General features: G+C 47.9%; 1 protein-coding gene across 4 annotated transcripts in view; it reads left to right on the forward strand.

Moving 5' to 3' along the window:
- The window catches only part of Nup98-96 (nuclear pore complex protein Nup98-96), a 286308-nt gene that overhangs the window by 189080 nt on the left and 81596 nt on the right, over positions 1-15632 (forward strand). For all 4 annotated transcript variants that reach the window (XM_075688115.1, XM_075688116.1, XM_075688117.1 and 1 more), the window contains one exon: positions 3739-3851. In XM_075688115.1, coding sequence (XP_075544230.1) covers positions 3739-3851 — 113 coding nt within the window. The remainder of the gene's footprint in view (positions 1-3738; positions 3852-15632) is intronic.

Genomic DNA, 15632 nt, shown 5'->3' on the forward strand with positions numbered 1-15632 from the left:
AAGTACACGGGTGTTTTCGCATTTCGCCCCCATCGAAATGTGGCTGCCGTGGCCGGGGTTCGATCCTGCGACCTCGTGCTCAGCAGCCCAACACCATAGCCACTGAGCAACCACGGCGGGTAACGCGTTTGTTACAACAGGGTCGAAAATGCATGGGCTTCAATGGGGGCAGCGTTGGGGAATTCAAAAACTTCGTTAAATCCAGGAATTCGTTACATAAAGGTTCATTACATCCTGTTTTAACTGTATAACCTGGTCAAGTCCATCTATAGAAAAGTTTAGTTCTCCAAAATGATAGATATAAGTGCATAAGTTTCTATAGAAAAATGAAAGGGAAATATGATATGTACCTCAACGTCCATTTTTTTTTTTTTTTTTTTTTACTCCCTAGGAGCTGTGAAAATGCGCAGAAAATTGGGCAGTCCGAAAAAAATTAATGCATGCCTTTTGCTGCCCCCGAGGGCTCAGATTGCTATAAAGGCCTGCCAGTACACTTAGCAGACGTATTGGTGCTCTTACTGTGACAGGGCATATGGGGTACACATGTGCATAATTAAGGAATACAGTTAAACCTCGATATAACCAACTCGGTCAAATCGGCAATTTGCTTCGTTACATCGAAATTTTGTTGTATTGAAATTTGACCTTGTATGCGAATAAATACCGTCGCCAATTGATTTTTCTTACACGGAAAGGGGCCGCAAAATTTTCCGAATTATCGAACAACCGAAAAAAGCGAACTTGAATAAGAAAACAATTCATTTTGATAAATTTCAATGTTGGTGACGAATGATACTATTTCATGCCACGTACGCCGACCATATCTTCACATCGGCGGTACGAATTAAGCAAAGCCAGCCATGCTTTCATGGGCACTCTGCCTCTGCGGCTGATAGCGTCGCCCGCACTGCAATGGCGCTAAAGTGAAACCTCATTAAGCCATAGTTGGCTGGAACTCTGAAAAAGTCTACTAAATGGTAGTACTGTTTAAACGAAATAGCATCAGATCGCCCACTTACCTGTCAAAAACAAAACTCGGAGAGAGTGTGATGAAAGGGGGAAAAAACAAGCAGTATTTATGCACTTCGCGTGACAAAAGTGTTATTTTCGTTTGATGCCGCGGCGCCCTAGCAGCGATGACAGCGGCCTCAAACTTACTGAAGCTGTGAGCCAGCTTTTCAGCCAGCCCCCTCTTCTTGGCAAACACCCGCATGGCAGATTCCTCGTTGGCGTTGCATATTCTCTGTGCATGGGCGCAGTAGTGCTGCAGTAGTCGCGGGGCACCTTTTTCATTTCGGGGTGCTGTTCTCATCACGACAGTTGCATTCATGAGGCTGATGTAACGTACAGCGTCTGCCACTGTCAGGCCCGAGTCACCCGTGCTGTCTCTTACAGTGTCGTCCTCGTCACTGTCGCTAGTCGACACTCGGCAACAAAAGAGGCAACGATGGTGAAAAGTCGAACCTCGTAGCCAACATCTATTTGCGGTCGCAGCAGCGCTGCCGAGCAACTTCTTCGCATTCCAAATGCCACACACCGTAGTCAACAGCACATCCCTGTTACGTTCCAGCTCCGACTTTTTCGTGTCATGTTTGATAGCACGAACGATGTCTAATTTTTCTTCTATGCTGAACACCCGACGTCATTTTTATCCGAGTTTCGGCATGACGGAAGTGCTCGCTTGCACAATGCCACAACACTCTCTGGCATGCCGCCATAGAGAAAGACGCCGCTGAAATGATGTTGATGTTGGTGTGGCTTCACGCTCAAACGTGCAGGGCACTTGGAGGCCGTTGTTCCGGTCTCTGAGGCTTGTTTTTCTGCCGGGCCGCACGATGGAGATGACGCACTGCCGTGTTTACGCAACGAAAAGTGGGAGTACTACATGTTAACCGATACGTACGCAATGAGCTGGTATGGCTTATGCGGATACAAAACACATTATGTTCAATGGCCGCTGAGTCGGGGATTTGACCTTACTACTTTTAAAATGAAACTACTGTTTAAGCGGGTACGGTTTAACGAGGTTTTACTGTATAAGGAAAAGGGTCAGCAGCGGAGAGCGAAAGCTTCCTCTGCCTCTCGCTCCAACAGGTTACCGAAACTCGAGATTACGTAACTTCCAATACAAGATGCATGGGAAGACAGCTTACAAGGTGCCACACCCTCTCGGCATGCCCACGCTTTGCACACATGGAAGATTACTTCTAAAGCAGGGTTTACAGCTGCGTATGCGCTCATTCGCGCTTACAGCCATGTGCAGCCATGGCCGAGACTCGCGGCAACTTCTCCCCCTCTTTGCCTTTGCTCGCGCGGGAAAGCAGCACTCGTGAAGCCGCCATCTTTCTTGTGTCACCTTCACAGACTTACACTCGCTCGTAAAGCACACAGTGCGTGGGGCTCGACAGGATCTTATTGTACTTGGTCTTTATAAGGAACGTCATGCTGCTCCACTTCAGTGGTTGCTCTTGTTGCACGGAGCACGATTTGAGAAGTGCGGTTGCAAGCAGCTGCTTGTAATTCAATCATTTTACCATCTGCGTCTGCGGAAGTTTCCATTTATTGCCTCGGCATTCCTTTGCGACGGCAGTGAAATTTCGTTATATTGAAATCGCATACAAACACGCATCGTTATATTGAGATTCTAAATACATGGGGCTCTATGGACAAGAGGTTACGAAAAGTTGAGTGCTTCGTTATATCAATAATTTTATTACATTGAAGTTTGTTATATCAAGGTTTAACTGTATATAACAATGTGTTCTGTGAAAGTGGCCCGTTTCCACTCTTGGTGTGCCTCGCCATAATACGCTGCCTGCGTAATGCCGCTGGATTGCAGCAAAGCCGACTTTTGAGACCAGCACTATGCAGTGCTTGACCCTTGTATTTTCCGTGCTTCGAAGCCATCAGCGATGACAAGGGCAAAGTTGGCACCATTGCTGACAGTGGCGAACTCTTTTGTTAAAAAACACGGCTTGGTAGTGAATGTTGAAGCAGCTAGGCTTAGCATTGCCACAGTGGCTAAGGCTGCCAGTGTATCAGCATGCAAGAGTGCAGGTTCGAGGCTGCAAGATTATCCAAATGGTGATGGTGGCTTCAATTGATGCCATTTTGGACCTCACTGCAAACAGTCTGGAAAATCAGACTGCAATGGGCTCAAAAATCCGAAATTTCAGACATCCTTATACGCTGCTCTGTGGGGTGTGGCAGTGCCACGAAGGTGTCTGAATTATAGGGCATGTCTGAAAAATCGTGCATTGGCTGTAGCTTCATTATGTCCATTAGTTGTTTATAATGTGTTTCGTTATAATCACGCTTGACTTTGTTGGAAAATTTGAATGCAAATCATATTTTGTACTCCGGCGTGGTATCCGAAGCTCAACAGCAGCTAGCAATCGCAAATTATGAAAGCTTTAGATTCTTCATGTGCATATTATACACTGACATTTCTGGTATTTTGCTTATTATGAAACTTGGCTTTTTTCCCTTGTTTTGGGTCTTCTTTAAGGTGGCTAGCTATGTGTCAAGCTTAAAATTTTGCAGTGAGTGTATTTCTGATTCCTTGTTGCAAAGTAGTAGTATTTGTTTTGATTATTTTTTCTTTGTGTGGCATGAATCACCTCATTACTGCATTACATCACCACTTCCTTTGTGTCATTTTGAGAAGTTTCCAAGACAGCGCAGTCATATGTGTCGCCACCATGTTGCACTTACCTATATCGCACGTGATTTTGACAGATGATGTCACCAGATACTCCTACGCGAAGTGTCGTAAGGAGGCACTCTCAGACTGGCTCGTGGATACAACAAAAGCCATTGTTGAGGCTGAAATAACAGACCTTCAGAGAAAGGCGAGTGCTTTCTTTCTGTACTTGTTATTAGAATAGGAGACTCAAGTGCTAGGCATGTGTGATTAGTGATTTTCAGTTTGAATTGAATTTGAAGCAAATGTGTCAAATAATTTTTAAGTGAGTAATTCGAATAGTTAGAGAAAGTGACAAGCATAGGTCATGAGCACATTGACATTTTTACTCATAGAACACAGTTGTACAACACAATAAAAAACTCAGTTGAACTTGTGAGACAAAGTCAGGGGTTCCTATGTAGGAATAAGAGTTGCAGAACATGTTTTGGAAGGAGTTTCCTCCTGCAGCTCACTATAGCTCCTGCACTTGAAAAGAGCCCTTTGCTCCTGGTCTGCATTACTGGGATGGAAAAATAGGTGCATGCTATGCTAAACTTTGACGGGTACAGATGGCTTTCTCTTGACCTATACCATGCAAGGTATTCAGTTCGTGGTAGGAGGGGGCTTTTCAGGTACACAGCAGCCTCATTTGCAAGATCACTGCCTGTTTTCTGTAGACAATTTGTAGGATGCAAAGCATAATTTTTCTGTACTACTTGCTGTGCAGTAAGCTTGCTTTTTTTGTTGTTGTTGTACGTCTGGTTGGTGAACAAGAAAAATGAACTTTTGTAAAACCAAAAGTGCACACATTTGAAAAATATTCTGTTCGATTCACACTTGGTTTTCATTATTTGAATTTACGTTGAAATTATATATTTGATATTCGCACATCTCTACTGCCAACTCCTGAATTTTTTGTATTGTTATGTGGTGTCAATGTTTTTTACAAGTATTAAAAAAAATTAATTGTGATCTCGGAAATGCTTCGAAGTTATTGAAAGACAGGGCTGCCCAAAATTGCAAGATGTCACATTCCAGAGAGGTACTTGCTTTGAGCATGCTTATTCAAATATTGTCCTGAAGCATGAGAAATCAGTAGAAGAAAAATCACTGAAAAAGTAACTGTAATGTGAAAGCATGTGTTGCTCACCTGTCTCTCCTGTTACTGCTTGTATACTGCGTAAAAAATAAACAATTGTTATTAGAATGCATATGTATCCCTAGGGTGTCTACCAACCGAGAAAACCGGGAATTCTCAAGGATTTTTATTAGTCTGGAAATACTCGTGGTACCAGGAATTTCTGCTTCTGTCAGAGAATATTAGCTGTAATTTTATTGAAACGGAACGAAAGTCGCTCTAATGCTGGCTCAAGTAACAGAGAGGGTTTGTAATAAATATTATTTTGACGCTGTGTTGTCGGATGGACGAGTTGCCAGTGTACAGTCGGACGGCTTCGTGGCACCACCACATACCCCATAGAGTCAATGTATAAGAACGTCTGAAGTTTCGGACACAAGAACCGTTTGCCGTCCGATTTTCCTAACTTTTTGCGATGACCGCAGGTCCAAAATGGCATTAATCAGAGCCACCACCACCGCCATTTTGATTACCCCACCGCCGAAACGGTGCTTTCGCACGCGGATCCGCTGGCAGCCGTAGCCACCACCATGGCAACGCGAAGCTTAGCTTCTTCAACATTCGCTATTAAGCTTCTTCTTGCTGTTCGGCACCATGTTTTTTCGTTGAAAGCATTCGCTATTGTCAGCAATGGCACCGACTCTGCCTTTGTGGTTCTCGCAATTGGCTTCAAAGCTTGAAAAGCACGGCGCATTGCATAATGCTGGTTCCCGAAAGTCAGCTTCGTCTGAATACAGCAGTTTTCGTGGCGAAGCATACGGAAAGTATTGCGGTGAAGCATAACAAGCGTGGGAAGGGGCAGTTGTCATGGGACACAGTATGTATTCCTTAATTCTGGTCTGCACCGGAGGAAGTTTGTTTCCCCTCTTTCCGCTGAGGAACGAAAAGCTGTCAAGCGTCTTCAGGCGAACACTGCAATCGTGATCCTTCCCGCCGACAAGGGGAATGCAACAGTGCTAATTGACACGGCTGTCTACAAAAACAAGATGTTGGCTCTGCTTAATGATCAGGACACTTACGTCCGGCTCACTCGGGACCCGACCTTGAAGGTTCAGAGGGACTTCCAGACTCTCCTGGCTGACGTGTTCCGCTTCATAGCTCCCGAGCGCAAGTCTTTGTATTTCAAGCTTCTCTGTCATAACGGTGCTGCACCTGCACTTTATGGCCTACCAAAAGTTCATAAGCCTAACGTCCCCCTACGTCCAATCGTCGACTACACTCGCTCCCCTCTCTACTAATTGTCCGCATACCTGCACCAGCTTCTGGCTCCACTCGTCGGGAAGAGCTCCACGCACGTGAGCAACTCCTGTGACTTTATTCAAAAAGTTCGTGACGTGTCTCTAGACGACGACGAGGTGATGGTTTCATTCGACGTGGTATCGCTGTTCACCTCAATTCCGACTGACTTGGCTGTGGAAGCATGCACCTCTGCTCTGGAATCTGACAGGACCTTGCCAGACAGGTCGCCCATTGACGTTCCCGACCTCAAGAGGCTCCTCTGTTTTTGCCTTGGAAACACGTACTTCTGTTTCGACAACATCTTCTACAGGCAAGTCCACGGTACGGCAATGGGTGCATCCGTCTCTGTCACCGCTGCCAATCTTACGATGGAATGTTTGGAAAGGCGTGCTCTCGCGTCCTTCAGCCCTAGGCCAAAAGTTTTTCTGCGCTATGTGGACGACTGTTTCTGTCTGATTCGGCGCAGCGCTTTGGATTCGTTCACTGCGCACCTAAACAGTCAAGAAAAGGCCATCCAATTCACAGTTGAGACAGAGGTCGACAGCAGACTCCCTTTTTTAGATGTACTTGTCACCAGACGCGATGGACGGCTCTCGTTCAGCGTGTACCGTAAGGACACACACACTGGCCGCTACCTGAACTTTCAATCCGTTCATCCAGACGCTCACAAAAGGTCGGTTGCTGCCTCACTGCTCAACCGTACGAACCGCCTTTGCACCACAGCAGAAAGCCGTTCCACTGACTTGGACCACGTGCGAGGTGATCTCTCGGCAAGCGGCTACCCCACATCCTTTTTGACTGCTGTGGAGCGCCGTCTGTCCAATCCTGCTCGTCCGACCAATCCCCGACCAAGAAAGCGTGCTGCCATACCTTACGTTCCAGGGATAAGCGAAACCTTGTCTCGCGTTCTACGCAGTTATGACGTTGAGGTGGCGCACGTGCCCGTATGTAAGCTGAGGCAAGCGCTCGTCGGCGGTAAGGACAGGCTTCCGAGAGAATCGTTTCCCGGCGTGGTATATAAGATACCCTGCGCAGATTGCGACTAAGCATACATCGGTGAATCGGGCAACTTCAAACAGAGACTGAGGCAGCATCAGAAAGATGTCGAAAAGAAGCGTACAGTGTCGAATGCCCTTGCCGAGCACACGGATGCAACGGGCCACAATATCGACTGGGATCGCTCGAGAATTATCGGCCAAGAAAGAAACCAAAAATCGCGTCTGTATCTGGAATCACTGGAGATACAAAAAACACGTCACACGCTTAATCGAAATGAGGGAACCCTCCCCCCGTCATACACGCGCTGCTTACGTCACGTTCTAAAGCATACATAAGCTTCCATGAACCTTCCGTCATCCCATTGTGAAACGTCTTTTAGATTTTTTTCATTTTTTAGCACTTCTATGTTGGTCGGTGTCCTTCGTTTTATTTCTTCAATGCTTCATCCCGACCAGACGGGCTTCCGTCGAACCCTCGATTTCATTTCCTTCATTATACACGCTACATGCGTCCACCCGCTATCTCCTGTCAAAGTATGAGCACCAATATGCCTAATAAGTGTACTGGCCAATAAGTGTACTGTACATTTTCGGACTTGCTTGTGGCGATTTGAGCCCTTAACACTTTCGTGACCGCGGGAAAATCGGTAGTTTTTGGATAGTCTGGCAATTATTCTTTTTCCTGCCACAGGAAATGATTCATGTTGAAATGTTGAAGTGTTAATTCATCAAATTATAGAAGAAGAAATCTTTCCAACTGTATTAATTTCAAACAACATATTTATTAAAAATAGTGTGAAAAATGTTATCAAAACAAGAAAACAACAAGAACGAAAAAGATCGATAAAAAGATCAATGCTGCTTTGCACAAAAAAGATATTTAAAAAAATCAAAATATTGACACGTGTACTTATCTTTATCGGGCAACCACGTTTCGTCGCCTAACAAATGTAATCGCACAGCGTGGGACACGCCTGCATGTATCCGAAGTTTCTGGAAAGTTATCGATGCTTCTATCCGCTTTGTCTGTTGTCGCCGAACCTTATGTTATCTGATTTCATCACCTGACTTGAGTGGTGTAGAACTTTGTGGAAGGCACGCGGGTCCGAACGATTAGTCTGGGACATTCGACGACTGCTCTATAAAAGCCGACGCGCTTGACCCGCTGATCATATTTCTGACTATCGCCGACCGTGTTCGCCGCTATCGTTGTGCTATAAGTGTAGCCTGTTTTTGTGGGCACAGGTTCGCCTGATAAAAGCTAGTTTTGTATTCCACTGTATTGCTGCTTTCTTCACCGTCACTACCACGTGACATCTGGTGGAGGTGCTTGTGCGTTCATGTACCGAACGCTCCCGCAAAGCCGCGATCCAAGCCCGAAGCCCGAGTACAAAACCAACATCGCCCAAGACCAGCGTCTCAGCCGCAGACTGCAAGGACTGCCCCCAGAACACGGACTTCTACCTGAGACGACAAAGAAGATCGTGGTCAAGACAACCCCCATGGCTGCCCCAGCGTCCCCCGTTATCCTACAACAACCTCGGGACCCACCAACCTTCCATGGAGCAGCGACTGAAGACCCGGAATCATGGCTGGAGACCTACGAACGAATCGCGACATTCAACAACTGGGACTCCGACGACAAGCTGCGGCATGTCTACTTCGCCTTAGAAGACGCCGCCAGAACGTGGTTTGAGAACAGGGAGTCGACCTTGACAACGTGGGACCTGTTCCGTAGCGGCATCCTGCGCACCTTTACAAGTGTCGTGCACAAGGAAAGGGCCGAAGCTATGCTGGACGTGCAAGTGCAGCTACCACACGAGAACGTTGCCATCTTTACGGAAGAAATGAGCTGTTTGTTCCACCACGCCGACCCGGATATGGCCGAAGAGAAGAAAGTCCGCTTACTGATGCGTGGTGTAAAGGAGGAACTTTTCGCCGGAATGGTAAGAAGCCCACCAAAGACCGTCTACGAGTTTCTTCGTGAGGCGACAAACATTGAGAAGACACTTAAGATCCGAAACCGGCAATTTGATCGCCGCACAAACTCTACAAACTACGCCGGGGTTCAATCACTGGCTACTGACGATCTACGCGAGACTATCAGAGCGGTCGTGTGTACCGCCATGTGTACCGCCGATGCCCATACCGCGACCTGGGATTGCGAGGGTTCGCCGTCGATGCACCGCGCCCTCGGGAAGGTGAACGCCCTCGTGACATCGCCGGCTACCTTGCCGCTACTCAGTGGAGCCCTCGACGACCATCCCGTTTGCCGTCACCAGGCCACTACCTGTCGCCGCAGCGCCGACCATACACTGCAGACTGGAATCTGCACGGCAAGAATAACCATTCATGACCGGACTTACCCTGCCACCTTCGTTATTCTCCAACAGTGTTCACGAGATGTCATTCTCGGTGTGGACTTCCTGGACCAACACGGCGCAATCACCGACCTGAAGTCGAAGTCCATAACGTTGTCGGAAGATAAAGTGATGCCGCCGGATAGCCCTTGTAGTCACCACGCCTTGAGTGTGCTCGAAGATCAAGTGAGCATCCCGCCTCGCTCCAGCATTGTTATTTCGGTTGGCACCGAAACACCCGCTGACGTAGAAGGCGTCATCGAAGGCGACCAACGTCTACTGCTAGACCGTGAAATTTGCGTTGCAAGAAGGATCGCTCGACTGCATGAAGGGAAAACTGAAGTGTTGATGACAAACTTCAGCCGGGAGTTCAAGCACATCAACAAGGGCACGACGATCGCATACATCGAGGAAATTCTGGAAACCAGTAACGCGTTTGTCTTCTCGGATTCTGCCACATCTACCCCTACGACGATCGTTCCCGAACCAGACTACGACGTTAATCCAAGTCTCCCCGTGATTAAGCAACAGCAGCTGAGAAGTCTGCTCCGACGATACAAAGGCTGCTTTTCGACGTCATCAAGGATTCGACAAACACCAGTCGCCAAGCATCGCATAATCACCGAGGAGTGCGCTCGACCACTTCGCCAGAGCCCTTACCGAGTTTCACCGTGAGAACGTGAAGCTATAAGAGAACAAGTCGACGAAATGCTGCGCGACGACATCATCCGGCCGTCGAAAAGCCCGTGGGCATCCCCTGTTGTCCTGGTGAAGAAAAAGGACGGAACCCTACGTTTCTGCGTCGATTATCGTCGTCTGAACAAGATCACGAAAAAGGACGTATACCCCCTCCCACGGATAGACGACGCATTGGATCGGCTCTGCAATGCTAAATACTTCTCGTCGATGGACCTGAAGTCTGGCTATTGGCAAATAGAAGTTGACGAAAGAGATTGCGAAAAGACCGCCTTCATCACCCCGGATGGCCTCTACGAGTTCAAAGTTATGCCATTTGGACTGTGCTCGGCGCCTGCAACGTTCCAACGTGAGATGGACACGGTTTTAGCAGGACTGAAGTGGCAGACCTGTCTCATTTACTTGGATGACGTCGTTGTCTTCGTCGGAAATTTCGACGATCACCTTAGGCGGCTTGCGACAGTACTACAGGCCATCAAGTCGTCAGGGCTTACTCTGAAGCCACAAAAGTGCCGCTTCGCTTACGATGAGCTTCTGTTCCTAGGCCACGTCATCAGCAAGTCTGGAGTCCGCCCCGACCCGCAGAAGACAGCTGCCATTGCAAAGTTCCCGCAGCCCATCGACAAGAAGGCAGTGCGTAGATTTCTTGGCATGTGTGCCTACTACAGGCGATTTGTCAAGGACTTTTCACGCATCGCTGAGCCGCTGACAAAGCTAAGTAAACGTGATGTTGAGTTCAAGTGGGAAACGCCGCAGGTCGACGCATTTCAAGAACTCAAACGACGTATGCAGTCGCCGCCCGTACTTGCGCACTTCGACGAGCACGCGGATACCGAAATACAGTAGACTCCCTATAATTCGAAGCCGCTTAATTCGAATTTTCGGTTAATTAGAAGTGAAGTGCTGGTCCCGTCAGTTTTGCATGTAATACTATAGAAGAAATCGCTCGATAATTCGAAGTCCTCATCCAGTAATATTGTTTAATTGGAAGTTACTTTTCAGCCGGGATCCTCGAGGTGACCGTTATTCTTTAGTAGAATGTGCAATTTTTCAAGTGTTGCAACAGTTCCGTGCTCCGCGTTAGTGTCATTGCCACCGCAGCCGCCCGCAACGCCATCCTTCTTGGAGCGGCGCGATTATTCATTGCTACGGCTGCCATGGCCTCCGCGATCAACTCCAGCGGGAGGCGAAGCAGCTCCCGCCGGAGGCCACGCGCGGCTGCCGCGCGTGGCCGGAGCTGATCGCGGAGGCCACACGGGTGCCATAGATGCACGCAGTGCTGCATACTGGCAGTGGCGAGATTGTGCGAGATTAGTCTTGCAGCGTGCGCAGCGTATGTCGAGGCGTGTGTTGGCATGGTGTTGGTCGAGATCCTTTGTGCGGGAAGCTCGTAGGCTAGGTTGTTCCACGAGCGATTCGGAATTGACTGTACCTAGTCGCGCAGTTTATAGCCATGGCAAACCGTGGCTCTTATCGCACGCTCGACCTGGCAACGAAAGTCGAGGTTTTGAAGGAAGTTGAGAAGGGAGGTGCCGCCAAACAAGACATAGCGCAGAAGTACGGGATCAAGCCGAACACGCTCTAACTACATCAAGAACAAGCGCACAATAATGGATGCATTTGAGAACGACAAGTTCAAGACTTCTCGGAAGCGAATGCGCACCGGCGCTTACCCAGAGTTGGAGAAGGCTCTGCTGGTTTGGATTAGGGAGGCCAGGAGCAACAAACTTCCTCTCAGCGGAGACATTGTTGCGATGAAAGCCCGAACGCTTGCAGCAATGTTGGGGATCGATGACTTCGTTTCGTCAGATGGATGGCTGACGCGCTTTAAAGATCGCCATGACCTGGTTTTCAAGAGCGTGTATGGTGAAAAGGCGTTCGTTAACCAGGAAACATGCGCCACGTGGAAGGACGGAAAGCTGCGTGAATATCTCGCCGAATACAGACCGGAAGACATCTTCAATGCAGAGGAGACTGCACTCTTCTATCGGCTTCTACCAGAGAAGACCCTGACATTCAAGGACGACGACTGTGCTGGGGGCAAACGCAACAAGGAGAGAGTGTCGGTGCTGATCGCGGCAAACATGACTGGCACGGAACGATGTCGGTTACTTGTGATCGGGAAAGCCGCGAAGCCGAGATGTTTTAAAGGCGTGAAGACGCTGCCTGTGGACTATGAGGCGAACAAAAAAGCGTGGATGACGGCCGAAATCTTCAGGAGCTGGATAAGCAAATTGGACCGCAAGTTTGCTGCTTCGAACCACAAGGTGTTGTTCCTTGTCGATCGCTGCAGTGCTCACGTGAATGTGCCAGCCTTGAGTGCAATACGCCTCGCATTTTTGCCTGCAAACACAACGGCTGTTTTGCAGCCAATGAACCAAGGCATCATCAAGAATGTTAAAGTCCTGTACAGGCGGCACCTCCTCGAGCGCATGATTTTGTGTATGGCTAGCTCCACAAAGTACAAGGTGAGCCTGCTTAGTGCCATCCACATGTTGGCGCGAGCATGGGATCGTGTGAAGCAAGAAACAATCGCAAACTGCTTCAGGGCTTGCAGTTTTGTGGCAGCTTCTTCGGAGGATGCCTCTGAAATTTCAGCGGAGAAAGCATCAACAAGTGAGCTTGACGGCACTGATTTTGGTGATGCTCTCGGGGACGTCAATTTTGAAGATTACGTCGCCGTAGACAAGGCGGTCGAAACGTGCGGTGCGCTGACGGATAGCGAAATTGTAGAGATTATTTGGCCCCAGGAAGCGACCCAGGAAAGCGACGATGACGTTGAAGGCGAGCCGCACCCTAAGGCTGCCGATGTAGCTGCGGGCCTTGCTCTTGCGGAGCGCTTCTTTGCCGCTAAAGGTAACGCCGAAGAAGCGTTCCGCCACATCTACAGCCTGCAGAACTTGCATTCAGCAGCGCGATTCGGCAAGGAGAAGCAAAGCAAGATGACCGACTATTTTTCTTAGAAAAAATAATCAATTTCGCCACAAATAAAGTGCTGTTTTTTGTGTTTTGTGCTTAATTGGAAGTTCGTTTAATTCGAAGTTTTTTGCGGTCCCCGTGAACTTCGTATTAACGGGAGTCGACTGTACACACTGACGCCAGTAGCCTAGGCCTCGGTGCCGCCCTAGTCCAGAGAAAAGATGAACATGAACACGTGATAGCTTATGCTAGTGTTCCTGTATATGCTCCCGCAGGGAGCAGAGTTGCGCATAGGTCCGCCGTCGTGATCCAGCTCTGCAGCGAAGCCACTCCTCGTGCGCGCAGGAGCCAAATGCCGCGCGGTGTTCCGCCTTTTTCTCGGGTGGTCGCGAGCTACAAGCGCCAATTGTTCGCAGGTGCTTAGCAAAGGGCACTTCTTAATACAGGCTACGCTCGAACGAATCATTCGTGCAGTCGTAGGGGGTGGGCTTCCAACCAACCGAAACTTTGTATGTACCTATGTAAACACGCATATACAAACACACACATGAACGTACAAATAGGGGGTAGGACCGCCTTCCATTCCCCAAAATAAAATACTCCCATGGCTCGAACAGCTCCAAAGTTCGCTCGCAAACGCGCAGTACGTTGCCACAAAACGCGGTGCAATGATTTTCAGCATGCATATGAAGTTGTCTTATCACTGTCAGAAAGCAAGAAATGTTTTAAAGAGTGTTTAAAACTTCACACACGTAAGGTGGACACTTAGCGCATTTTGGCTGTTGAAACCAGCCGATTAATGACCGTCGCCAAGAGAGCTATCGTTCCTGCAGTTATGTCAGTGACCGTTAACAGAGCGTCATTTATCACTAACCATCGTTCACAACAGCTGCACGTTTTCGATACATGCGGTGCAGACACAGATTTAAGCGCATTTCAAATGTTCACATGCGCACATTTTAAGCAAAGCTTGCTTTTACGATTCATTCATACCGCAGACTAATCAGCTATATAGTAGCAGCAAATCTGCAAGTAGAAAAAGATTCAAGATGCAAGAGCTTCTAGATCAAATTTATTTCATACAAGGGAATGCATGAACGGCTGCTGGCAGCAGGCCAAGTGTGCTGGTTCTTAGAACCTTAGGGGCAGAATTCAAAGAAACTGGAAAGGCAACAAGCTATTAAGAGTAGGTTATTTTTATTGCACTAATCACATCAAGATGGCAAACTTGCAGAGTAATTATTCACACAGTGCAGACTGTAATCTGACAACACATTTTTCTTGATCTCTTACCACTCGGAAAAAAGCCAGTAGTTGAAGACACTGTATCAAATCAATGAAATCACTGAAGCAGCTTTTGGCCAAAAAGCCAGGTTACAAAGCTTTGTGACCTATCGCATCTGAGGCAAGGAAATTTTACCTCATTGAACAGTGCATTCACTCCACTCCCGCCCACAGGAAACAGCATTCACCAAAGCACAACGTAGATTTCTAGCGTGTTTAAATGAACGACAAGTTTTTGTTCCACTGGCCGATACATGATGCTCACAAGCTAGCACACATACAATTGCGGCTTAGCTTCTATGGCAGCAATTAGTTAACAAAATAAATAAGCCTGTGCACTTCAAGACAATAAATTGACTAGAATCAATTTTACTGTTCTCAAAACTTCACACGGAGAAGGAATATATTACAATTATCACAGCTCGAGAGATAAATATGCATATGCCAACTTAGCACCCGTTTTATCCTTGTTCCCTTGTGTGCTTTCTGCAACAATGTCCTAGCTCTTCAGAAATTGCGGTTGACGAGAGAGGTACATATTATTCATTTCAATTTTAAACTCTGAAGGGTGCATTCAAACTCAAGAAGCCCAGACTTGTTAGCAACAACGCTCTCACTATAGTATCAGTGTGTCTCCAGCTAGTTTGCTTGGCTGAAGCATTTACTCCTATGGCTGACTTCCGTGCGGTTTGTGCAGTGTGGTGCGTCGCACCCCGTCATACTGGAATACTAGTGCCAGTACGATGTGTTTCGTATCACTTCACCAAGGTCCTTGACTTCACATCGTCGAATACCGTACCTGAAACCCGCAGCTGCTCCTCTCAACGCACGATCGACGGTCCGCTGATTGCAATGGCGATGGCACTGACGGAAACGACAAATTCGCATGAGTTGGCGATGCGCCCGTAAAGTTGGCTTCGCAGCGGCGCGGATCATTTGACGTCATTTTTCGCGCTTGGCCAATAGCGGTGCGAGCGGCGCCGGAAAAGGTATGCGCAACTCTGCTCCCTGCGGGAGCATATACAGGAACACTAGCTTACGCTACCCGGTCGTTGTCAAAAGTGGAAGGCAATTATTCTACAACCGAAAAGGAATGCCTCGCCATCGTTTGGGCTACAGCGAAATTTCGACCTTACCTTCATGGCAGGCCATTCAAAGTGGTCAGCGACCATCACATGTTGTGTTGGCTAGCTAACTTAAATGATCCTTCAGGACGGCTGGCACAGTGGAGCCTCAAACTGCAAGATTACAAGATCACTGTAACATACAAGTCCGGACGAAAACACTCAGATGCCGATTGCCTATCACGCGTC

This window comes from Dermacentor variabilis, chromosome 4 (assembly GCF_050947875.1).
Source record: "Dermacentor variabilis isolate Ectoservices chromosome 4, ASM5094787v1, whole genome shotgun sequence".
Taxonomy (NCBI): domain Eukaryota; kingdom Metazoa; phylum Arthropoda; class Arachnida; order Ixodida; family Ixodidae; genus Dermacentor; species Dermacentor variabilis.